Source organism: Cherax quadricarinatus, chromosome 68, assembly GCF_038502225.1.
Source record: "Cherax quadricarinatus isolate ZL_2023a chromosome 68, ASM3850222v1, whole genome shotgun sequence".
Lineage (NCBI taxonomy): Eukaryota > Metazoa > Arthropoda > Malacostraca > Decapoda > Parastacidae > Cherax > Cherax quadricarinatus.
This window is the reverse complement of record NC_091359.1, coordinates 2,839,670-2,864,959: the sequence shown is the minus strand read 5'-3', so window position 1 is coordinate 2,864,959 and position 25,290 is coordinate 2,839,670. Positions and strand designations below refer to the sequence as shown.

General features: G+C 47.9%; 1 protein-coding gene across 4 annotated transcripts in view; it reads left to right on the top strand.

The window, feature by feature from the left end:
* Argk1 (Arginine kinase 1) overlaps positions 1-25,290 on the top strand; it is a 115,623-nt gene that overhangs the window by 76,453 nt on the left and 13,880 nt on the right. The window contains exon 1 of one of the 4 annotated variants that reach the window (XM_053789772.2): positions 8,611-9,016. The exons of the other annotated variants lie outside the window; for them this stretch is intronic. Within the exon in view, the coding sequence (XP_053645747.2) occupies positions 8,910-9,016 (107 nt within the window). The 5' untranslated portion in view covers positions 8,611-8,909. Of the gene's footprint in view, positions 1-8,610; positions 9,017-25,290 lie in introns of those variants that run through there. 4 annotated transcript variants of the gene reach the window in all.

Sequence of the window (25,290 nt, the reverse complement as noted above, 5' to 3'; positions counted from 1 at the left end):
CTGGGGGACAAGATTAAGGACCCCAATGGAAATAAGTTAGACAGTCCTCGATGACGCACTGACTTTCTTGGGTTATCCTGGGTGGCTAACCCTCCGGGGTTAAAAATCCGAACGAAATCTTATCTTATCTTATCAAGCCTGGCTCAGGGCACAGCTCTGGGAGTAGAAAAACTCGAAACTCATCAAAAGTATATCAAGATATGTCTGTAATAACGCCATCCATGTTTCACTGTTTCACCTATACTAAATTCTTTTAATCCTGTACTCCTTATCAACTATATTCTTTCTAAATTTTCTTAACTCTATACTCCCAATATTCTTTCTAAATTCGTTTAACTTTAGCACGCATGACGAAAGTGATATAAATCATTTCGCACACTGCACACGCTTGTTTTTTCCCTGGTATGTGAACTAGTGTCAGCAGCGCTCAAGCCAGGTTTCCAAGGTCATGACAAAGTGTGTTTGACGAGGCTGGTGGTGTTACCGAGTCAAGTGTAAAACACCGGTAGTCGTCTCTTATGCGTAAATTTCTCAGATGTCAGTCACGAGGTTATCACACGTCGCTGCTAGCAACAGATTGTGACAGTCTTTCTTAATACCGGCAAAAAAGAGTCTTGAAAATGTAGAATTTTTGCCATACCAAGACTGCTGGAACTTTTTCTTGAAGTTCCATCAGTGTGTTCCTGGCTGCAGGCGAAGTGTATTTGTGTTACGTATTTGTTAGTGTTTCTGGCTATATTTATCCGTTAGAATAGCAAATATTTTACATTGTTGATAAGTCGACATAATCACCTGGAATTAGTCGACATAATCACCTGGAACCAGTAGAGTTTATTATTCTTCTAAAAGCCAAGCAGTCAACCCGTATAGGTCATAAAGCACCATGTGCTTGAGTGCTTGATAGTTTTAACAGCAAAATATCACTGTGTTGCAACTCGCCTCTAAAAACCAGTTATTTAGGCTTTTTGTATCGTGTGAAAGTCAAGGAAGCCATTATTAATTTTTTATGACTTAAATACGAAGCAATTATTGAACGTTGCGACCGTCTTCGGGAGAGACATGTTAATTGAGCCTTCATGAGCACCGTCTACCTGACCGTGGATGGGGAGGCATCAGCCTGCCCACGGGGCAGGACAACTTGGTGTCCCCCCCCCCCCCAACGCACACACAAGTGACTTTCTGATTCTCCTAGAGATATGGATTCGTTAGTTTCTGTGCCGTTCAGAACATCGAGCTGTTTTTTTTTCTTAGCGTGTAAGCTGTAGTGTCGAGGACAGTGCCCCCTCCTGTATGTGTGTTGATGGTGGTGCTGCTTTCCTGGGCTAAGCTTATCACACGGCTGTAAGTGTATTTCCTGGGCTGAGGTTACCACACGGCTGTAAGTGTATTTCCTGGGCTGAGGTTACCACACGGCTGTAAGTGTATTTCCTGGGCTGAGGTTACCACACGGCTGTAAGTGTATTTCCTGGGCTGAGGTTACCACACGGCTGTAAGTGTATTTCCTGGGCTGAGGTTACCACACGGCTGTAAGTGTATTTCCTAAGTTTTACACATGTGTCTTACTCATTAATGTGAAGCTCATATAAGGTATGAAGAAAGTGTAGCCTCGTCACCCCATGTATCAGTCATGGGGTGAGCGGCCTCAATCATATCTTTATCAAACACTTAGTGGCTCACTTATAAATATTCGATGTATTGCGCCTGAGACGCATTTATCGCTGAAATTATCTAATATTTTGCAGTCTTTTTGTGGTAATATAAGAGCCTAAGTAAACCATACCATGGGTGGGAATAGAACCCGCGGTCAGAGAGTCATGATTAGTGAAGGTACTGCAGTAGGTTCACTAGCGTATGCCGGACAAGTCTTAAAAGTTACAACTACTACAGCCAGCCTTCCCCATTTACAAATCTGTCCAATTTATTTTCAAAGCCATTCCAGGGTGTTGTTTTACTGACGCTGGTGTTAAGCTCATCTTCTACTGTTGCCAAACCGGTGTTTTCCTATATCCTTTCTAAATTTAAATTGATCTATCTAAAATCTGTTACTACGAGTTCTACACTGGTTATATATTTTCATCACATGACTTACACGTATTCCGTTGTTTTCCACTTGTACACTACACATATCCCCCTTTATTATACATCTTTCCAGAGTGTAAGTTCAGTGTCTTCAACCTATTTTCGTAGGTAAGGTTTCTTACACATGGGGTCAACTTCGTCATTCATCTCAATTTTCCATCGCATTTATGTCCGTTCTGTGATATGGAGACCATATTTGAACTGCATAATCTAAATGAGGCTTTTTTCAACGCTATATAATCACGAGGTATAACCTGAGGACTCCTCTTATTTAGAGTTCTTGATATAAAACTGTTATAGACACTTATGCACTCCTGTTCTAGGGTAAACTCTGGGAAGTATTTTTTTCTTATCGTAACTGCTTATAAGACTTCTCCCAAATTATTATTAATATGGTAAAGGAAACAAATAGCATTTTGAGAGGTTCTTAAGTGAGATGAACAGATACATGAGTTAGTTCTGTCTAGAATGAGCTATTTTTTTCTGTTATCTAAGAACTTGTAACTTTCACCCATATACAGAGTCGAAACGTGTAGTAGCGAGAGCCTAGCACGCCAAATTTCTCTTATATGTGGACGAGTTGTAAATCCATAGTGATCGTACAGTGTTTGAGGTATACTGGTCATACAGTGTCTGTGGGATAGTGGTCGTACAGTGTCTGAGGGATAGTGGTCATGCAGTGCCTGTGGAATAGTGATCGTAGTGTCTGTGGGATAGTGGTCATACAGTGTCTGAGGGATAGTGGTCGTACAGTGTCTGAGGGATAGTGGTCATGCAGTGCCTGTGGGATAGTGGTCGTACAGTGTCTGAGGTATACTGGTCATACAGTGTCTGAGGGATAGTGGTCATGCAGTGCCTGTGGAATAGTGATCGTAGTGTCTGTGGGATAGTGGTCGTACAGTGTCTGTGGGATAGTGGTCATACAGTGTCTGAGGGATAGTGGTCATGCAGTGCCTGTGGAATAGTGGTCATGCAGTGCCTGTGGGATAGTGGTCATGCAGTGCCTGTGGGATAGTGATCGTAGTGTCTGTGGGATAGTGGTCATACAGTGTCTGAGGGATAGTGGTCATGCAGTGCCTGTGGAATAGTGGTCATGCAGTGCCTGTGGGATAGTGGTCATGCAGTGCCTGTGGGATAGTGGTCATGCAGTGCCTGTGGGATAGTGATCGTAGTGTCTGTGGGATAGTGGTCATACAGTGTCTGAGGGATAGTGGTCATGCAGTGCCTGTGGAATAGTGGTCATGCAGTGCCTGTGGGATAGTGGTCATGCAGTGCCTGTGGGATAGTGGTCATGCAGTGCCTGTGGGATAGTGATCGTAGTGTCTGTGGGATAGTGGTCATGCAGTGCCTGTGGGATAGTGGTCATGCAGTGCCTGTGGGATAGTGGTCGTACAGTGTCTGAGGGATAGTGGTCATGCAGTGCCTGTGGGATAGTGGTCATGCAGTGCCTGTGGGATAGTGGTCATGCAGTGCCTGTGGGATAGTGGTCATGCAGTGCCTGTGGGATAGTGATCGTAGTGTCTGTGGGATAGTGGTCATACAGTGTCTGAGGGATAGTGGTCATGCAGTGCCTGTGGGATAGTGGTCATGCAGTGCCTGTGGGATAGTGATCGTAGTGTCTGTGGGATAGTGGTCATACAGTGTCTGTGGGATAGTGATCGTAGTGTCTGTGGGATAGTGGTCATACAGTGTCTGTGGGATAGTGATCGTAGTGTCTGAGGGATAGTGGTCATGCAGTGCCTGTGGGATAGTGGTCATGCAGTGCCTGTGGAATAGTGATCGTAGTGTCTGTGGGATAGTGGTCATACAGTGTCTGAGGGATAGTGGTCATGCAGTGCCTGTGGGATAGTGGTCATGCAGTGCCTGTGGGATAGTGGTCATGCAGTGCCTGTGGGATAGTGATCGTAGTGTCTGTGGGATAGTGGTCATACAGTGTCTGAGGGATAGTGGTCATGCAGTGCCTGTGGGATAGTGGTCATGCAGTGCCTGTGGGATAGTGATCGTAGTGTCTGTGGGATAGTGGTCATACAGTGTCTGTGGGATAGTGGTCATACAGTGTCTGAGGGATAGTGGTCATGCAGTGCCTGTGGAATAGTGATCGTAGTGTCTGTGGGATAGTGGTCATACAGTGTCTGAGGGATAGTGGTCATGCAGTGCCTGTGGAATAGTGATCGTAGTGTCTGTGGGATAGTGGTCATACAGTGTCTGAGGGATAGTGGTCATACAGTGTCTGAGGGATAGTGGTCATGCAGTGCTTGTGGAATAGTGATCGTAGTGTCTGTGGGATAGTGGTCGTACAGTGTCTGAGGGATAGTGGTCATGCAGTGCCTGTGGAATAGTGATCGTAGTGTCTGTGGGATAGTGGTCATACAGTGTCTGAGGGATAGTGGTCATACAGTGTCTGAGGGATAGTGATCGTACAGTGTCTGAGGGATAGTGATCGTACAGTGTCTGAGGGATAGTGGGCATACAGTGTCTGAGGGATAGTGATCGTACAGTGTCTGAGGGATAGTGGGCATACAGTGTCTGAGGGATAGTGATCGTACAGTGTCTGAGGGATAGTGGGCATACAGTGTCTGAGGGATAGTGATCGTACAGTGTCTGAGGGATACTCAAGCAAATTAAAGAACTATAAAATACAGCTTACCTGTGCAGCTTCGCCAGCAATAAAACAATAAATATTATCGTTGATAATGGGTTCAGAAATAGAGCCTCATTTAAAAGCTGGATCAGCTAAGACTCGTACAAATATTTTCGTACAAGTATCCGAGGTGTCGACTAGATCAATACCCGGACCAGTGTCTTGTGGGGGAAGGGAAGGGTAGGCGTGACATGACGTAGTGTGGTATGATGTAGTGTGGTATGATGTAGTGTGGCATGATGTAGTGTGGTATGATGTAGTGTGGTATGATGTAGTGTGGCATGATGTAGTGTGGTATGATGTAGTGTGGCATGATGTAGTGTGGTATGATGTAGTGTGGCATGATGTAGTGTGGCATGATGTAGTGTGGCATGATGTAGTGTGGCATGGTGTAGTGAAGCATGATGTAGTGTGGCATGATGTAGTGTGGTATGATGTAGTGTGGCATGATGTAGTGTGGCATGATGTAGTGAAGCATGATGTAGTGTGGCATGATGTAGTGAAACATGTAGTGTGGCATGATGTAGTGTGGCATGATGTAGTGTAGCATGATGTGTGGCATGATGTGAGGCATGACGTAGTGTGATATGCTGGAGTGTGGCATGATGTAGTGTGGCATGATGTAGTGTGGCATGATGTAGTGAAGCATGTATGGCATGATGTAGTGTGGCATGTAGTGAAGCATGATGTAGTGTGGCATGATGTGAGGCATGATGTAGTGTGATATGCTGCAGTGTGGCATGATGTAGTGAAGCATGATGTAGTGTGGCATGATGTAGTGTAGCATGATGTAGTGTAGCATGATGTAGTGTGGCATGATGTAGTGTGGCATGATGTAGTGTAGCATGATGTAGTGTAGCATGATGTAGTGTGGCATGGTGTAGTGAAGCATGATATAGTGTGATATGATGTAGTGAGGCATGACGCAGTGTGGCATGATGTAGCGAGGCATGACGCAGTGTGGCATAATGTAGTGAGGCATGACGTAGTGAATCATGTAGTGTGGCATGATGTGAGAAGCCCTAATGCGAGCGATTCTGAATCTTCAACGCTTGTATAGAGTCACTAGGGCAAGATTTATGCCACTTTTGGCGTGTGCAAGTACTCTATGATCAGAGTTATATGACCTGCCACAAGCAAGATGGCTCCTGCCGTGCCAGCAATGATGGTAGCATAATTAGATTCATTGTGAATTGCTAAGTCTGCCAGTGGTCCTACAAAGAACGAGCACTAGGAGACAATCAGGTTTCAAAGGAAGAAGGCTAGGTTTAATTCCTTTAATCAAGGGAATTTGACCAGCATCAAGGCCTCCCTTAAAAAAGAGAATCCAGGAGAACATTAGTGTGGTCCAACCAGCTGACACTGTCACAAGTGACGGAGGTTCTCAGTGTGGTCCAGCCAGCTGACACTGTCACAAGTGACGGAGGTTCTCAGTGTGGTCCAGCCAGCTGACACTGTCACAAGTGACGGAGGTTCTCAGTGTGGTCCAGCCAGCTGACACTGTCACAAGTGACGGAGGTTCTCAGTGTGGTCCAGCCAGCTGACACTGTCACAAGTGACGGAGGTTCTCAGTGTGGTCCAGCCAGCTGACACTGTCACAAGTGACGGAGGTTCTCAGTGTGGTCCAGCCAGCTGACACTGTCACAAGTGACGGAGGTTCTCAGTGTGGTCCAGCCAGCTGACACTGTCACAAGTGACGGAGGTTCTCAGTGTGGTCCAGCCAGCTGACATTGTCACAAGTGACGGAGGTTCTCAGTGTGGTCCAGCCAGCTGACATTGTCACAAGTGACGGAGGTTCTCAGTGTGGTCCAGCCAGCTGACACTGTCACAAGTGACGGAGGTTCTCAGTGTGGTCCAGCCAGCTGACACTGTCACAAGTGACGGAGGTTCTCAGTGTGGTCCAGCCAGCTGACACTGTCACAAGTGACGGAGGTTCTCAGTGTGGTCCAGCCAGCTGACATTGTCACAAGTGACGGAGGTTCTCAGTGTGGTCCAGCCAGCTAACACCGTCACAAGTGATGGAGGTTCTCAGACAGTGTGGTCCAGCCAGCTGACACTGTCACAAGTGACGGAGGTTCTCAGTGTGGTCCAGCCAGCTGACATTGTCACAAGTGACGGAGGTTCTCAGTGTGGTCCAGCCAGCTAACACCGTCACAAGTGACGGAGGTTCTCAGACAGTGTGGTCCAGCCAGCTAACACCGTCACAAGTGACGGAGGTTCTCAGACAGTGTGGTCCAGCCAGCTAACACCGTCACAAGTGACGGAGGTTCTCAGACAGTGTGGTCCAGCCAGCTAACACCGTCACAAGTGACGGAGGTTCTCAGACAGTGTGGTCCAGCCAGCTAACACCGTCACAAGTGACGGAGGTTCCCAGACAATGTGGTCCAGACAGTTGACAGACAAGAGATTGTGGGTTCTCATATGATGTTTGCATGTTGTGGTAACCATAGTGTTTATAGTGCGAGCTGGTGAGCCACCAGCACGCTGTTGAATGTTACTGTTACCTCCTGTTGTTGAAGATTGAGACACTTATGCAGCATATGGAAATCTTTATTCAGGAAACGTTTCGCCACACAGTGGCTTCATCAGTCCAATACAAAGAGGAAGGCGTAAGGAGAGGAGGAGAATGAGGTAATCAGTCCCTCAACCTGGAGTCGATGTGTTCAGTCCATCAATCTTGTAGAATGTACAGCATAGGGCCGTAGACGTGGCTTATATACTGTAGTGAGGTGACGTGAAGCAGATGGAGGCGGGATCATAGTGGTACCATCCACTAGTCGAAGTAGGTCTTCGTCCAAAGGTTGAACAAGTGTTGAAGAATTCTTTGTAACAAGATCCCATGATGCTGCCGTGTCTGACAGTTGTGATGAATGGTTTGAAAAACTTGTCGGTTTTTCAAACCATTCAACACACCTCCTGTTGTGCTGAATACTCGTTGTTGTTGCTGTTATTCGAAACTATCACTTTTCTTGCTTCCTGGCAAAGCTTTAAAAGATACCTAATAACTATTTGCCAAAAATAAAAATAGCAGTAATAAAAACAAAGCCAGTATTACTGTAATAAAAATAGCAGTGGAAGGTGATAGCCAAATCGTACTTGGCAGCCAGTGATCACGAACACTTCCTCCAGCTTATCATCACTCATAAATATAAGCTGGACCTGAGTTATAGCTTCTTAAGTACATTGTAGCTTTAGCAAGTCAAGGAGATACTTAAGTCTCGCATCGGGTTATACGAGGAGCAGGAGGAGGAGGAGGAGGAGGAGGAGGAGGAGGAGGAATGAGGATCGAGTAGGAAGAAAAGCAGTAGTAAGAGGAAAAGTTGGAGGAAAAGCAGCAGAAGTAGGTGGATAATGAGAAGGACCAGAAGTAGCAACTGTTTTCGTAGAAGAAACAAGATCAGGAGACCGGGGTTGGATTTGAGTGGGACTTGCACTTGAGTTAAGAACATAAGAACGAAGGAACACTGCAGAAGGCCTACTGGCCCATGCGAGGCAGGTCCAAGTCTCCTACCGGCTTAAGCCAATGCACCCAACCTAGTCAGGTCAGGTCACATTGACTTAAGGGAGGAACACGGCAATAGTTATCATTGTGTAACGCTGATAATGGGTTGAGTGAATATTTTTAGTGGGTTTGGGTTTGACAGGGACTTGTCGGTAGATCTGCTGCAGTGTTCCTCCTTTCTTAGGTTCTTATATAAGACTGTAGTATTTGAAAGAACAGGAGAACTCTAGGAAAACCAGCAAGTGGAAGGGCAGAAGACGAAGATAATTCACATCAAATAACAGCAGAAAAGATATTTTTTATTATAAGGTAAAGGTGGTATCTTGGTCACTACATCCATCTTAAACGATAACATATCTTCAGTATCTCGAGTCAATGTTGGAGGCACCTCTCCACCCACCACTGTCTCCCACGCCACCGCCCTCGTTCCTCTTGGTCTCCTCGGACCGTCAGACTCCTATAACCCCCTTACTGGTGTTCCTAACCAAATCTGGTCTCCCCGGATCCTCTTGTTGGTCTCTAGGACCTCCTCCCTGGGGTCTCGAAACGTTCTTTGGCTTCCAAGAGCGTCCTTCTTGGAGTGCCACTAAGGTCTACTAGGATATCGAAGCTCCTGCTGGTGCCTTGTAGCTCATTCCTGGTGGGGTTCTCAGCCAGCACCTAGCCTCTGACAGGACTCTCCCGAGCATGGGTTCTGCCTGTTGCAAGAAAAAAACCCATCAGTCATCCCAGCACCTAGTCACAGCCGAGCCACCCGTGCAGGTGCAGCCTCAGTATGGACCCATGTATACCAGGTAGGTCCCTTTACAGGGTAAGACTGGAGGTCCCTTTACAGGGTAAGACTGGAGGTCCCTTTACAGGGTAAGACTGGAGGTCCCTTTACAGGATAAGACTAGAGGTCTCTTTACAGGGTGAGAGTGGAGGTCCCTTTAGAGGATACAACAGGAGTGCCTGATGCCGGAGAAGGGCTCCTGAGCGGCCTTTCTTTAGGATTGAACCTGATTGCCTCCCATTCTCCTAAGCACTGTATGACCCGCGATAATTTCTGTGCTTGTTGAGAGAGTTTTGTTCACAGTTAACTAACCCACGAGTCGAAACGGACCAATGAATCGACAGGGAATTTTTATTTTGCTAAGGCAGTACTGCTTTGTTCACTACTGCTATTTGTGTTCTCTTCATTAGGAAATTGAATATCCATTTTCGTGTTATACTGACTGATTTTCTTTTACGGGCTAGCATCTCCCTGCTACCATCTGTTAAATGCCTCAGCGAAGTTCGTGTACATCAGGTCTGTATTTTGGTTTTCTTGCAAAAATTCCGCGAGTATGTAATAACATTCCTCTTGCCTCTCACACATTCCTCTTGCTTCTCCCACATTCCTCTTGCCTGTCCTGCATTCCTCTTGCCCCACCCCACTTATCCCACCCGAACTTGCCCCACCCACTCATCAATCTCACACTGCACCTGCCTTCTTCCACACTTCTCTTGGCCATCTTCCATTTGCCTGCCTTGCCACTCTCCCTGTGGCTGCCTGTGTGCCAGACTCCGACACCTGGCACCTGTCCGCAAGTTGGCACTGGTACTACTGTGGCAACTATTAGCGAGGGAGGAAGTACTGTTACTGGCGAACGTTCTCTCTCTCTCTCTCTCTCTCTCTCTCTCTCTCTCTCTCTCTCTCTCTCTCTCTCTCTCTCTCTCTCTCTCTCTCTCTCAGAAATACAAGTACAGCTAAGTGTATAGTGAGTGTTAGTAGATGTTATGAATTTATTTTGCTACCTTCTTACGTTGTCACGAGACAGAGCACCAACTCGGCCAGAGTGCAAAACTTTTGACAGACTTGCATTTCATACTCGTATGACAAGAGGGGTTGTAACTCCCTGGATGATGGCTACTGTCTCCCAACCTACTACCTAGTGTGTGTGTTCCACACTCGTATGACAAGAGGGGTTGTACCTCCCTGGATGATGGCTACCGTCTCCCAACCTACTACCTAGTGTGTGTTCCACACTCGTATGACAAGAGGGGTTGTACCTCCCTGGATGATGGCTACTGTCTCCTAACCTACTACCTAGTGTGTGTGTTCCACACTCGTATGACAAGAGGGGTTGTACCTCCCTGGATGATGGCTACCGTCTCCCAACCTACTACCTAGTGTGTGTTCCACACTCGTATGACAAGAGGGGTTGTACCTCCCTGGATGATGGCTACCGTCTCCCAACCTACTACCTAGTGTGTGTTCCACACTCGTATGACAAGAGGGGTTGTACCTCCCTGGATGATGGCTACTGTCTCCCAACCTACTACCTAGTGTGTGTTCCACACTCGTATGACAAGAGGGGTTGTACCTCCCTGGATGATGGCTACCGTCTCCCAACCTACTACCTAGTGTGTGTTCCACACTCGTATGACAAGAGGGGTTGTACCTCCCTGGATGATGGCTACTGTCTCCCAACCTACTACCTAGTGTGTGTTCCACACTCGTATGACAAGAGGGGTTGTACCTCCCTCGATAATAGCTGTCTCCCAGTCATTATTATAATTCAGTCCCTCATCGCGTGGATTTATTTGGTAGAATTAAGTGGACACAATATCAAGATTATATCTCTGGCAGGTTCCTGCCTCTGAATAATTTAGTCAGTGTGTTTGGCAGGTAAAACCTTCACACATTGTTGAAATTGTGAAGCCCTGGAGGGAGGAGTTTGTGTTAGCCACCGTGCTCTCCCACTAAAACAATACCCACACTCCACCACTAAGATACATAACACCACTAAGATACATAACCTCTATTTATCACTGCCCGGGTCACCTTGGTCACTGCCCAGGTCACCTTGGTCACTCCCTCGCTCTGGTCATCTTGCCAAAGTTCTAACAATCTTTTTGTACTCCGAAAGATTGTTTTTCTTGAGGTCATAGACTACGTTTCAGCATTGTTACTGGCCACTGTTGCTGGCCACTGTTGCTGGCCACTGTTGCTGGCCACTGTTGCTGGCCACTGTTGCTGGCCACTGTTGCTGGCCACTGTTGCTGGTTACTGTTGCTGGCCACTGTTACTGGTTACTGTTGCTGGCCACTGTTGCTGGCCACTGTTGCTGGCCACTGTTGCTGGCCACTGTTGCTGGCCACTGTTGCTGGTTACTGTTGCTGGCCACTGTTACTGGTTACTATTGCTGGCCACTGTTGCTGGCCACTGTTGCTGGCCACTGTTGCTGGCCACTGTTGCTGGCCACTGTTGCTGGTTACTGTTGCTGGCCACTGTTGCTGGCCACTGTTACTGGCCACTGTTGCTGGTTACTGTTGCTGGCCACTGTTGCTGGCCACTGTTGCTGGCCACTGTTGCTGGTTACTGTTGCTGGCCACTGTTACTGGCCACTGTTGCTGGCCACTGTTGCTGGTTACTGTTGCTGGCCACTGTTGCTGGCCACTGTTACTGGCCACTGTTGCTGGTTACTGTTGCTGGCCACTGTTGCTGGTTACTGTTGCTGGCCACTGTTACTGGCCACTGTTGCTGGCCACTGTTGCTGGCCACTGTTGCTGGCCACTGTTGCTGGCCACTGTTGCTGGCCACTGTTGCTGGCCACTGTTGCTGGTTACTGTTGCTGGCCACTGTTGCTGGCCACTGTTGCTGGCCACTGTTACTGGCCACTGTTGCTGGTTACTGTTGCTGGCCACTGTTGCTGGCCACTGTTGCTGGCCACTGTTGCTGGCCACTGTTGCTGGCCACTGTTGCTGGTTACTGTTGCTGGCCACTGTTGCTGGCCACTGTTGCTGGCCACTGTTGCTGGCCACTGTTGCTGGCCACTGTTGCTGGCCACTGTTGCTGGCCACTGTTGCTAGCCACTGTTGCTGGCCACTGTTGCTGGCCACTGTTGCTGGCCACTGTTGCTGGCCACTGTTGCTAGCCACTGTTGCTGGCCACTGTTGCTGGTTACTGTTGCTGGCCACTGTTGCTAGCCACTGTTACTGGCCACTGTTGCTGGCCACTGTTGCTGGTTACTGTTGCTGGTTACTGTTGCTGGCCACTGTTGCTGGCCACTGTTGCTAGCCACTGTTGCTGGTCACTGTTGCTGGTCACTGTTGCTGGCCACTGTTGCTGGCCACTGTTGCTAGCCACTGTTGCTGGCCACTGTTGCTGGTTACTGTTGCTGGCCACTGTTGCTAGCCACTGTTACTGGCCACTGTTGCTGGCCACTGTTGCTGGCCACTGTTGCTGGCCGTGTTGCTGGCCGCTGTTGCTGGCCACTGTTGCTGGCCACTGTTGCTGGCCGCTGTTGCTGGCCGCTGTTGCTGGCCACTGTTGCTGGCCACTGTTGCTGGCCACAGTTGCTGGCCACTGTTGCTGACCCCTGTTGCTGGCTGCTGGGGCAACATGGCCGCACCAGGATATATACTAACAACAGTTAATCAGTCTTATAGCTGTAATTATAACCATGATTTTTAAAGGGGTGAAGAGGTAAGCCAGCAGAAGGCCTCGGTCAGATGACCAAAAGCTTCAGTAGCGGGTTATCCTATAACTAAGACCCGCGTCAAGAAACAGTTGTCGGAGGGAGAGATATATCATAATCTACACTTGGAAAATCTTGGAAGGAATGGTCCCAAATCTGCACACAGAAATCACCCCCTACGAAAGTAAAAGACTGGGCAGGCGATGCAAAATGCCCCCAATAAAAAGTAGGGGCGCCATTAGGGGAATTGCCAATAAACCCCTGGCTGCCTTCAAGAGAGAGCTGGACAGATACCTAAAGTTAGTGCCGGATCAGCCGGGCTGTGGCTCGTACGTTGGATTGCGTGCGGCCAGCAGTAACAGCCTAGTTGATCAGGTCCTGGTCCACCGGGAGGCCTGGTCATGGACAGGGCTGCGGGGGCGTTGATCCCCGGAATAACCTCCAGGTAACCTCCAGGTACACAACAGACACCAGAAACAGAGAATAAGAGAAGACGTGAGTAAAGTGTGCAAATGAAAGAGAAGGATGGATCTAGATTTATATTCAAGACGGTACCTGGAGTATACCTGGAGAGGATTTCGGGGGTCAACGCCCCTAGTGGCCCGGTCTATGACCAGGCTTCAAGTGGATCCGGGCCTGATCAACCAGGCTATTACTGTTGGCCGCACGCAAACCGACGTACGAACCACAGCCCGGCTGGTCAGGTACTGATTTTAGGTGCCTGTCCAGTGCCTGCTTGAAGACACCCAGGGGTCTATTGGTAAAGCTTGGACTCATATAACTGGGTTGTACAATCAAGGGAGTAATAATAATAATAATAATAATAATAATAATAATAATAATAATATAATAATAATAATAATAATACAGTGCTCTTTAGCCTGGCGTACCGTAGCCTGGCGTACCGTAGCCTGGCGTACCCACGGCACGGTTGGCAGGCAGTGCTGCGACATTCTGACAGTTTAACTGGTCAATTTACGAGAGTAGTTCTGTAAAGTTTAACGTCTTGATTTAAAGCCTAGTTTATACTCGAGGTTGCGTCTGCAATCACCGGTCAGGAATATTTTAATACCTAGAGAAGATGTTAAAGTGCACATGAGAGTATATACAAGGTGAGGTGTATGTGTGTCAGTGCTGGTTCACGTGCAGTTGAGAGCGAGGCATGTGGAGGCATCCTGGCTGCCTCGCTCACCCGTTTGTCTCCATCGTAATGACATTGTTCACAATTTTTCCTTGTTTTTCAAGTAAACAGTCTCTCTCTCTCTCTCTCTCTCTCTCTCTCTCTCTCTCTCTCTCTCTCTCTCTCTCTCTCTCTCTCTCTCTCTCTCTCTCTCTCTCTCTCTCTCTCACACACACACACACACACACACACACACACACACACACACACACACACACACACACACACACACACAGAGGTGAGTACAGCTGTGACTCGACCCCTGCAACCACAACTAGGCGAGTACAACTAGGCGAGAAACACTGTAGTAGACCCACCAGGGCGTATAGAGATAAGAAATGTGCCCACAAGATAGTGATTAATGTGTAATATGACAGCGGGAGAGGACAATGCGCAGGTAACCTGGGCATTGTCCTCTTGATATACAGCGAGAGGAAGATGCCCAGGTAAGCTGGATATTAATATACACTGCCTAGGCTTCCAGAGTTTCCTGGTGATGGACCGGGCCGCGGGGGCGCTGGCCCCGGAACACCCCTCCAGGTATACTGGTATACTCCGCTGCCCCGGTACTGGACTTCAGGATGGAAATAAATGGTATAAAATACCAATACAGTGGAAAAATAAACACAGAAGCAGTATAATGTTATCTTTTATTGACAGTGTTTCGCCCATTCCGTACATCAAAACGCTTGGGAGTTATTACGAGGAGTCCACGTAACGTAACCAAGTGACGCTTGAAGGGATGATGTTGGCGAAGTGTTCGGACTCAAGGTGTTCCATGTATAAGTTGGCTAGGACGGTACCGATGGGGGACCCCATTCCCATGCCGTAGGTTTGTTTGTAGAACTTGTTATTGAAAGAAAAACAGTTGAAATTAACACAGAGTTCAATTAAGTCAACAAAATCTCCTGATTGACTTTACATCGTAGAACCTCGATGACTTTTGTGGTAGGTACTTTTGTGAAGAGGGAAGTCACGTCCAAACTACTTAGTTTCTCGTTACGGATGGAGAGGTTTCGGAAGCGGTTGAGAATGTTTAAGATGAGCGGGGCTGATGGTCCCCAGAAGGCAGGAAAGATGTTTGGCAAGAACTCCGGCCAGTTTGTGTGGTGCACTACCTATACCTGACGTGATTGGTCTGAGAGGAATATTGTGTTTATGGGTCTTGGGTAAACCATACATGTGTGCTGGTTTAGGTTTGCTGGGTAACAAGTACAGAAGTTTTTTTCCCTTCTGTAGTGCGTTTGAGTATTTGTCTGGTTTTGTATAGAAAATCTTTGGTGAGTGTCTCCCACTGTTGAGTGCTGATGGGTTCGTATGTAGACTGATCAGGCGTGTAGTCGATAGGCTTTAAACCCAGTAAACCAGCTTTCAGAATTTATTGCAGGTTGATGCGTTGGAAAAGTAACGTTTTAATGGATGTGCTACAGGTTTGAACTAGTGTACTGCATCTCGTAGTGTCCAGTGTAAGAAGATAACGTAGGAAGCTCCTTAAGGTAAGACAACGATAACTACGATAACTGAGTGGGCTGGAGGGGCGGCAACGTTATCATATGAGAGCACTGCCTCATTACTTTTTTAGTGCCCTCCTTCCACCCCGTGGTTATCAACCTGGGGTTCATTCACCCCCCTGGAGGTTACCTGGAGGTTATTCCGGGGATCAACGCCCCCGCGGCCCGGTCCATGACCAGGCCTCCCGATGGATCAGGGCCTGATCAACTAGGCTGTTACTGCTGTTACCCCCCTGGAGGTTACCTGGAGGTTATTCCGGGGATCAACGCCCCTGCCGCCCGGTCCATGACCAGGCCTCCCGGTGGATCAGGACCTGATCAACCAGGCTGTTACTGCTGGCCGCACGCAGTCCAACGCACAAGCCACAGCCCGGCTGATCCGGCACTGACTTTAGGTATCTGTCCAGCTCTCTCTTGAAGGCAGCCAGGGGTTTATTGGTAATTCTCCTAATGCTTGATGGGAGGCTGTTGAACAGTCTTGGGCCCCGGACACTTATGGTGTTTTCCCTTAGTGTACTAATGGCGCCCCTAATTTTAATTGGGTTTTTTTGCATCGCCTGCCCCCTGGAGCATCTGAAGGGTTCTTGATCATCCTAGGCGCTGTATGATCGATACCTTGATATACCTTTGATGGGTTTCAAGAGTATTCTTAGTCTTGCAGCCCGATCCCGGTACAGGCTTAAAGATTAAGAAATATTAAACAGTTGGGTATCTTTATTGATAAAATGTTTCGCCTACATAGTAGGCTTCTTCAGTCAACTGCAGAGGCATCAGTAGTAGTGAAATAAAGATAATATAATCAATCCATCAACCTTGGAGAAAAAGTAATGGTTTTAAGTTGGAAAAATTCAGATTTCAGGAAGAATATAGGAAAGTACTGGTTTGGTAATATAGTTGTGGATGAGTGGAACAAACTCCCCAGTACCGTTATAGAAGCTAAAACGTTGTGTAGTTTTAAAAATAGGTTAGATAAATACATGAGTGGGTGTGAGTTGGACCTGACTAGCTTGTGCTAGTGAGTCTGATGCCATGCCCCTTCCTTAAGTGGATGTAACTTGACTAGGTGGGTCATTGGTCTAAGCCGGGGGGGGGGGTGACATGGACGTGCCTCGCATGGGCCAGTAGGCCTGCTGCAGTGTTTCTTATGTTCTTATGGTCAGTCCTTCAGCTTGGAGAACGATATCGTTCCAGACTATGGTACTGAAACGATATCATAAAAGTATTTGAGGGACTGACCATCTCAAATACTTTTTCTTTAAGGTTGATGGACTGATTACATCATATTAATTTCATTACTACTGCTGCCTCTGTAGCTGACTGAAGAAGCCTACTGTGTAGGTGAAACGTTTCATCAATAAAGACAGATATACCTAAAGACGGTGCCGGATCAGCCGGGCTGTGGTTCGTACGTTGGACTGCGTGCGGCCAGCAGTAACAGCCTGGTTGATCAAGCCCTGATCCACCGGGAGGCCTGGTCGTGGACCGGGCCGCGGGGGCGTTGATCCCCGGAATGCCCTCCAGGTAGACTGTTGCACTTGTGTTTTAATTTCAACTTGTCGGTATTTTATACCGACTGCCTGGTGTCCGCCTGGTCAACCAGGCAGTTGCTGCTGGCGACCCGCTGGCCCACACATTCATCACAATGGTCTTAAAGGATGTTATGGTTAGTTTGCGTCCAAAAACAGGTTCATATTTCGACCCTGACTTAAGGCGGTGGGAAAAGGGTGGTTATACATCCCACTTCTGTTTCTGACGAGGGTGAGGCGTGTGTTGACGAGGGTGAGGCGTGTGTTGACGAGGGTGAGGCGTGTGTTGACGAGGGTGAGGCATGCGATGATGAGGGTGAGACATGTTAAGCACTGATGAGAGAGGTTTTACGTATCAAGTGTTGCAAGAGTCAAGAGGACAGTGTGAGTGAGTGGCTGAACTAACCCTGGGATCCTGCAGGGTGGTGTGCTGGAGCCTTAAGAAGTTCATGGGTAGGATATTACACACTACGAGGCGTATGTCTCAGTGTATATACTCTGAGAGTTGTCGTGGGGATTATTAAAGTATTCTTGACTGGTGGTAAACATCCTCCAGGTGACTTAATGACCCTCGTGTAGTTCATAGGCTTCAGTTCCTATTAACCACCCGCCCTGGGAAACAGTTAGGCGAGAATTAGATCAGTATTGATGAGGCAAGACACAGAGAGGTAAGACTGAGGGAAGATGTAGGAGTGTTAAAGGATCAGCCGGGCTGTGGCTCGTACGTTGGACTGCGTGCGGCCAGCAGTAACAGCCTAGTTGATCAGGCCCTGATCCATCGGGAGGCCTGGTCATGGACCGGGCCGCGGGGGCGTTGATCCCCGGAATAACCTCCAGGTAACCTCCAGGTAGTGATGGAGGGTGAGGTGTATGTGAGTAAGTTAGTTTAAATATTTAGGGACAGGTACACATAAGATCAGTTATCATACATGGTGTAAATTCCCACCAGGATAACCCAGAAAAGTCACAGTGACTTATTTCCATTGGGGAGTAGTGAAGGAGGGTAGGGTGAGGGAGGGTGTAGTGAAGGAAACACTGAGGGAGGGTGTAGTGAAGGAAACACTGAGGGAGGGTGTAGTGAAGGAAACACTGAGGGAGGGTGTAGTGAAGGAAACACTGAGGGAGGGTGTAGTGAAGGAAACACTGAGGGAGGGTGTAGTGAAGGAAACACTGAGGGAGGGTGTAGTGAAGGAAACACTGAGGGAGGGTGTAGTGAAGGAAACACTGAGGGAGGGTGTAGTGGAGACAGACACCTCCCTCCCTCCCTCAGCCACAACAAGGAAGAAAGGAATTAACGTTGTGAGTGTGACCCGGGAGGGAGGCAGGGCCATCTACGCTCACTACATCCCTATTCTACTTCCCTCCCTCCCTATTCTACCTCCCTTTCTTTCGTTCGTTCGTCCCTGTCTTCTTTATTCTTTTACCTCCTTTACATTTCCCCCTCATTCGAAACGTTCCTAACTTCCTTCACTCATAGTTTTCTTCTATTTTTACTTCCTTCCTCCACCACCCGAGTCTTCTTCCTTCTTCTCTCTCTCTCTCTCTCTCTCTCTCTCTCTCTCTCTCTCTCTCTCTCTCTCTCTCTCTCTCTCTCTCTCCCTCCCTCTCTCTCTCTCTCTCTCTCTCTCTCACCCACACCATCATTTCCTCATTATTCTCAGGTTCTGGTTGCCACTGCTGCTGCTGTTCCCCAGTAGAGTGTTTGGGGTGAGTTGGAGTCTAGTGGACTAGGGGAGATGGTTACTGGGTGCTGGGGGAGGGAAGGTCAGGGGTAGAGGGGGGTGGTGGAGGGTTTTAGTGTCCGTGGGGGGGCTCAGGGTGGGTAGGTTTATTTAGTGGGTAGGTTCATTTAGCACGAACTGGAAAATGAACAGAGAACCTTCACAACTTGTATAAACTCAAGCATCTAGATTACTGGAAGCGCTTAAAGTTTCTAGAACTGTACTCCTTAGATCGTAGGCGAGAAAGATACACCAAAATCTATATCTGCAAGATTGCTAACGCACTCAGCTCAAACAATGAGGTCCGTGGTTCGATCTCCGGTGAGGGGTGGAAAGATTAGGACGTGTTTCCTTAAGATACTTACTGTCACTGTTCACCTAGCAGTGAATACGTACCTGGGTGTTGGTCGACCGGTATGGATTGCATCCTGGGGCTTTCTTTATAGTATGTCTTGATGTTACCTGGAGGTTATTCCGGGGATCAACGCCCCCGCGGCCCGGTCCATGACCAGGCCTCCCGATGGATCAGGGCCTGATCAACTAGGCTGTTACTGCTGGCCGCACGCAGTCCGACGTACGAGCCACAGCCCGGCTGATCCGGCACTGACTTTAGGTATCTGTCCAGCTCTCTCTTGAAGGCAGCCAGAGGTTTATTGGCAATTCCCCTAATGCTTGATGGGAGGCTGTTGAACAGTTTTGGGCCCCGGACACTTATGGTGTTTTCTCTTAGTGTACCAATGGCGCCCCTACTTTTTATTGGCGGCATTTTGCATCGCCTGTCCAGTCTTTTACTTTCGTAGGGAGTGATTTCTGTGTGCAGATTTGGGACCATTCCTTCCAAGATTTTCCAAGTGTAGATTATGATATATCTCTCCCTCCTGCGTTCCAACGAGTACAAGTCAAGTGCTTCCAAGCGTTCCCAGTAGTTAAGGTGCTTGACAGAACTTATACGTGCAGTAAAGGATCTCTGTACACTCTCTAGATCTGCGATTTCACCTGCTTTGAATGGAGATGTTAATGTACAGCAGTATTCCAGCCTAGAGAGAACAAGTGATTTGAAAAGGATCATCATGGGCTTGGCATCTCTCGTTTTGAAAGTTCTCATTATCCATCCTATCATTTTCTTTGCACGTGCGATCGTGGCACTGTTGTGATCCTTGAAAGTGAGATCCTCAGACATTACTACTCCCAGGTCCCTTACATTATTTTTCAGCTCTATTGTATGGCCGGAGTCAGTAGTATACTCTGTTCTAGTTATTATCTCCTCCAGTTTTCCATAACGGAGTAGTTGGAATTTGTCCTCATTGAACATCATATTGTTTACCGTTGCCATGTCGGCCATGGTCTGTATAAGTTGTATCATGTACTTGTAGAAATTATTATTATATACCTGAAATTGCTGATCAGCCGGGTTGTGATGCATACGTTGGACTACAGACGGCGGGTACTAACAGCTTGATCAATCAAACCAATGACCACTCGTGTGAATACCTGTCCAGAATATCTTTAAAGCTACCCGAAGCCCTAGCTTCAACACTTTGTTCCACTCGTCCACAACACTAGTGTGGTGTGTAACAACTCGCTTTCAACAATATTAGTTTCGTGTACTTATAATTTCTGTAATGTGAGAGTTAAGTGGGTAATGTTCTGTAAACAAACAAGAGGTTGACTAGTTGCTACGTGTCTGTTTACTACCAGGTAACAGTCAGGGAGAGAGAGAGATAATGGGGGACTCTTGGGATTAGAGCCCCAGGGAGAAGGGATATGGTGAAGTGGGTGGAAGGAAGAGGGAGGGTCAGTTGACACTGGATCCAGAGTAGCAGGGAAGGGGAGATGGTGGGCAGGGGAGTTGGTGGGCAGGGGAGGTGGTGGGCAGGGGAGGTGGTGGGCAGGGGAGGTGGGTGAGGGAGCCTCCAGATATTACAGAGGGCTGAGGGTCTTCTTAGGTGCTGTTGAGGAGCTTTCATCGTCGATACATCGTCTCCAGGCTGAGGGACTGGTTACCTCAAACAGCTTCTCAGCCACTGTGTGCAGAAACGTTTCCTTAAAGATACGCAAGTGTTGCCTGGTGGTGGCCTGGTGGCCTGGTGGCTAAAGCTCCCGCTTCACACACGGAGGGCCCGGGTTCGATTCCCGGCGGGTGGAAACATTCGACACGTTTCCTTACACCTGTTGTCCTGTTCACCTAGCAGCAAATAGGTACCTGGGTGTTAGTCGACTGGTGTGGGTCGTATCCTGGGGGACAAGATTGAGGACCCCAATGGAAATAAGTTAGACAGTCCTCGATGACGCACTGACTTTCTTGGGTTATCCTGGGTGGCTAACCCTCTGGGGTTAAAAATCCGAACGAAATCTTATCTTATCACATGTGTCTAATTTATCAGCTTGTGGGTTCTGTGAACCAGTTATCAACAACCTTCACGGTGATGGTAACTCAGTAGGAGATGTTACTCGTAAGACTGAGTGAGGTCTTGCACTGACTCAAAAACTAGGTCTTTGCATCAGCACCAGCTCCTGTCTTCACCTGTGTTTGTCTTGGGACTACAAGGCCTGTACAAGGCCTACTGGACAATACAAGGCCTATTGGCTCAAGGATCCCAGTGGAAATAAGCCACTCTGACTTTTTGGGTTATCCTGGTGGGTAATTTACATTACAATAATTGTTCTTATGTGTACCTGTGCCTAAATAAACTTACTAGGCCTGATTTCGTCCCCTACAGAGTATAACAGGATGATTGTCACTACCCAATAAATTCTTAGTTGTCTACTAAGTATTGTTCTAATGTTTTTGAAACGGTGTATTGAACCAGGAGGGAGAGATATATCATAATCTACACTTGGAAAATCTTGGAAGGAATGGTCCCAAATCTGCACACAGAAATCACTCCCTACGAAAGTAAAAGACTGGGCAGGCGATGCAAAATGCCGCCAATAAAAAGTAGGAGCGCCATTGGTACACTAAGGGAAAACACCATAAGTGTCCGGGGCCCAAAACTGTTCAACAGCCTCCCATCAAGCATTAGGGGAATTGCCAATAAACCCCTGGCTGCCTTCAAGAGAGAGCTGGACAGATACCTAAAGTCAGTGCCGGATCAGCCGGGCTGTGGCTCGTACGTTGGACTGTGTGCGGCCAGCAGTAACAGCCTAGTTGATCAGGCCCTGATCCATCGGGAGGCCTGGTCATGGACCGGGCCGCGGGGGCGTTGATCCCCGGAATAACCTCCAGGTAACCCAGCTCTGGTAGACCGGTGGATGTTGAACCAGTTACAGGGTTACTAAGACCTGTGTCAGGAGGCACTTGTATTCCTTCCTGACAGATAAAACACCATCGACTGGCGACAATCCACTCCTGTCAGCGTCAACAATGGAATGCATGTGTAAAACAATTTCCCCCACGTTTACCTGCTATTGTTGAAACATGTCCCAGCGAGCGTAATTATTGGGTAATAGAAGGCATCATTGTGTACTCTCTCTGGCACTATTGTGCACTCTTTCAGGCACCATTGCGTACTCTAGCACTATTGTACACTCTCTGGCACCATTTTGTACTCTCTCTGGTACCCTTGTGTACTTGAAATAAAGCTCTACACAGTGAGATAAAGCTATACACGAGATAAAGGTCTCGACGAGGTGAAGCTCTAAACAGAGCTTCACCTCGGGCATAAAGCTGGGTAAAACTCTCAAAAGAGAGCATGGCAAAACTCTACACATAACGAAACTTGGTAACAAAATAATCTAAAGCTTGACCAGCTAAATCCGCAAGCTTGGATTATCAAGGCTTATTCCCTGGGTAGCACCGAGAGTGGGCCAAAATATTTTTGTTAGTACGTTTAAGGAAGACCTGCCTAGCATGGGCCAGTATAGGTGTGTCCTTCTCTGGGGTTGTGTCGTACCCTGGTGGATCATTAGCTCTCCTGTAGTGCTTTGCTCCTCTCTTGTTTCTCTTATTCTTAGACTACCTCCACTACTACTGCCACTACTACTGCTGCTTCAGCTGCTACTGCTACTGCTGCTGCTACTGCTGCTGCTGCTACTACTACAACTATTGCTACTACAACTATTACTACTTCTGTTACTACTACTACTACTACTCCATTCTTATTATCACTGTTCCACTACTACTATTACTACAATTATACTACTACCTCCTCTCGTTCTACCACTCCCGGCCCCGCCCCTCCTCTCATACACTGCCTCCCTTACCTTCGCGCATCTGTGTGACCAGTTAATGGTTCAAGTTGGTGCAAAACGTTGTCGCAAGTTTCTTCAGGGAGGAGGGGTGTGTGTGATGGGGGCTATGGGGAGAGTGGGTGTTGCTAAGGGAAGGGGGTGATGAATGTCTTAAGAACTCTAAGGGTAAAGGGCGACGTGAGTTGTGTTTGTTGCTTCTTCCCCTCTTGTATCTTCTACCTCCTGTTCCACCACCTGTCCCACCTATTCCACCACCTGTCCCACCAGCCATTGGTACACTAAGAGAAAACACCATAAGTGTCCGGGGCCCAAAACTGTTCAACAGCCTCCCATCAAGCATTAGGGGAATTGCCAATAAACCCCTGGCTGCCCTCAAGAGAGAGCTGGACAGATACCTAAAGTCAGTGCCGGATCAGCCGGGCTGTGGCTCGTACGTCGGACTGCGTGCGGCCAGCAGTAACAGCCTAGTTGATCAGGCCCTGATCCATCGGGAGGCCTGGTCGTGGACCGGGCCGCGGGGGCGTTGATCCCCGGAATAACCTCCAGGTAACCTCCTGTCCCACCTCCTATTCCACCTCCTGTCCCACCTCCTATACTCCTATCCCGCCTACATAAGGGGCTCTGGTGGCCTGGTGGCTAACGCTCTCGCTTCACACGGCGAGGACCTGGGCTCGATTCCCAGCCAGAGTAGAAGAAACATTGGGCGTGTTTCTTTCCACCTGTTGTCTATGTTCCCCATCAGTAAAATGGGTACCTGGGTGTTAGTGGACTGGTGTGGGTCGCATCCTGGGACCTAATTTGCCCGACGTGCTCAGCATAACAAGGGACTTTCTATATAGTAGTATGTCATTGTTGTCAGCCAGGACTGTATATCATGTACTTGTAGTAAATAAAGATATTATTATTATTATTATTATAGGCTGAGGTGGGGTGTCACCTGGATAGGTCACATATGGTATATTTACCTGTTTCACATATTTGTGGGTGCTGGGGGGAGGGGGATCGAGTTACGGCTCCTGGGCCGGCTCGTAACCTTCCGGTTTTCTCTCTGTTACTCCTGGTCTCAGTATCTCTCTCCGTACCAGTCACTTCCAGTAGCTACTTATTTTCCACCCGTGCCGGGGATTGAACCACGGTCACTCACTGTACTTAACCGTTTGTCTTTTAAGGATAATAATAATGGTTTCCCAAGGTCGCGCTCGCGCGCGTGTGTGTGTACTCACCTATTTGTGGTTGCAGGGGTCCAGTCATAACTCTTGTGTGTGTGTGGGGGGGGGGAAGGGTTACCAGCGCTTTAAACAGTGACCAACCTCATGTGAATACCTGTATTGACGTCAGTACCTCCCCTCCTCCCCCACCACCCCTACCCTCTCCCCCTCTCCCTCCATCACCACCCCTACCCTCTCCACCCACCACCACCCCTACCCTCTCCCCCTCCACCACCCCTACCCTCTCCCCCTCCACCACCCCTTCCCTCCTTCTACCACCACTTCCATTCATAATCCAATTATTTACCTGTGTAGTGACGTCACTATCCCTCCTCTCCCCCCTCCTCCCATCTCTGCATGAAGTAGGACATCACCTTCAGTAGACGTCATATATACTTTGGGACTCCTCCGGGCTTAGCGCTCCCCGTAAAGCTAAGGATAGTGCTGTCTCTTGGCACAGTTTAACAAACACAACTGGTGTAGCAGGAACACCATTCTACGAATACATGAATATTGATCAACCAGTAAGACAGAATTACTATTATTATTATTATTATTTACAAAAAAGCGCTACTGGGAGGTCTGGTCATGGACCGGGCCTCGGGGGCGCTGACCCCCTCAATAACCTCCAGGTATACTCCAGCTCTTACTGTATATACGGAGACTGTCAGACCCGTACAAGCCATCCAGAGATAAGTACACACACACACACACACACACACACACACACACACACACACACACACACACACACACACACACACACACACACACACACACACACACACCATAAACTAACATAACTAATTCCTCTGTAAGTCAAATCTCATAAGCTGTGAACTGATAACTCCAAAAACTGTCTTTCGTAACTTCGTAGTTACATTCAGTGATGAAGTTATGTCTTTTAAAGTGGATTCCAACTGCATCATCAGTTATTCTCTTCATTATTGTACTTGAGTTAATTTAGGCAGTAATTAGTTGAGTACACAGTGAATTAGTTTTAAAGACATGTTTGTCCAGGAGCCAGGGATCAAACCTCCTGAAGCCAAGTTAGACAGTTACAGCCAGGTTACAGTCATGCAAACTGACGAACAAAGGCAGTGCTAGGTTGGGCTAGGTCAAGGTTAAGGTTAGGTAAGGTTAGTTTAGGTTAAGGTTAGGGTTAGGTTTAGGTTAGGTTAGGTATTATGTTTGTCAGGAAACAGGACAAGTGTTTCCTGACGCGGGTTTTAGTCATGTGATGACCCACAGCTGGAGCTTTTGGTCATCTGACCGAGGCCTTCCACTGA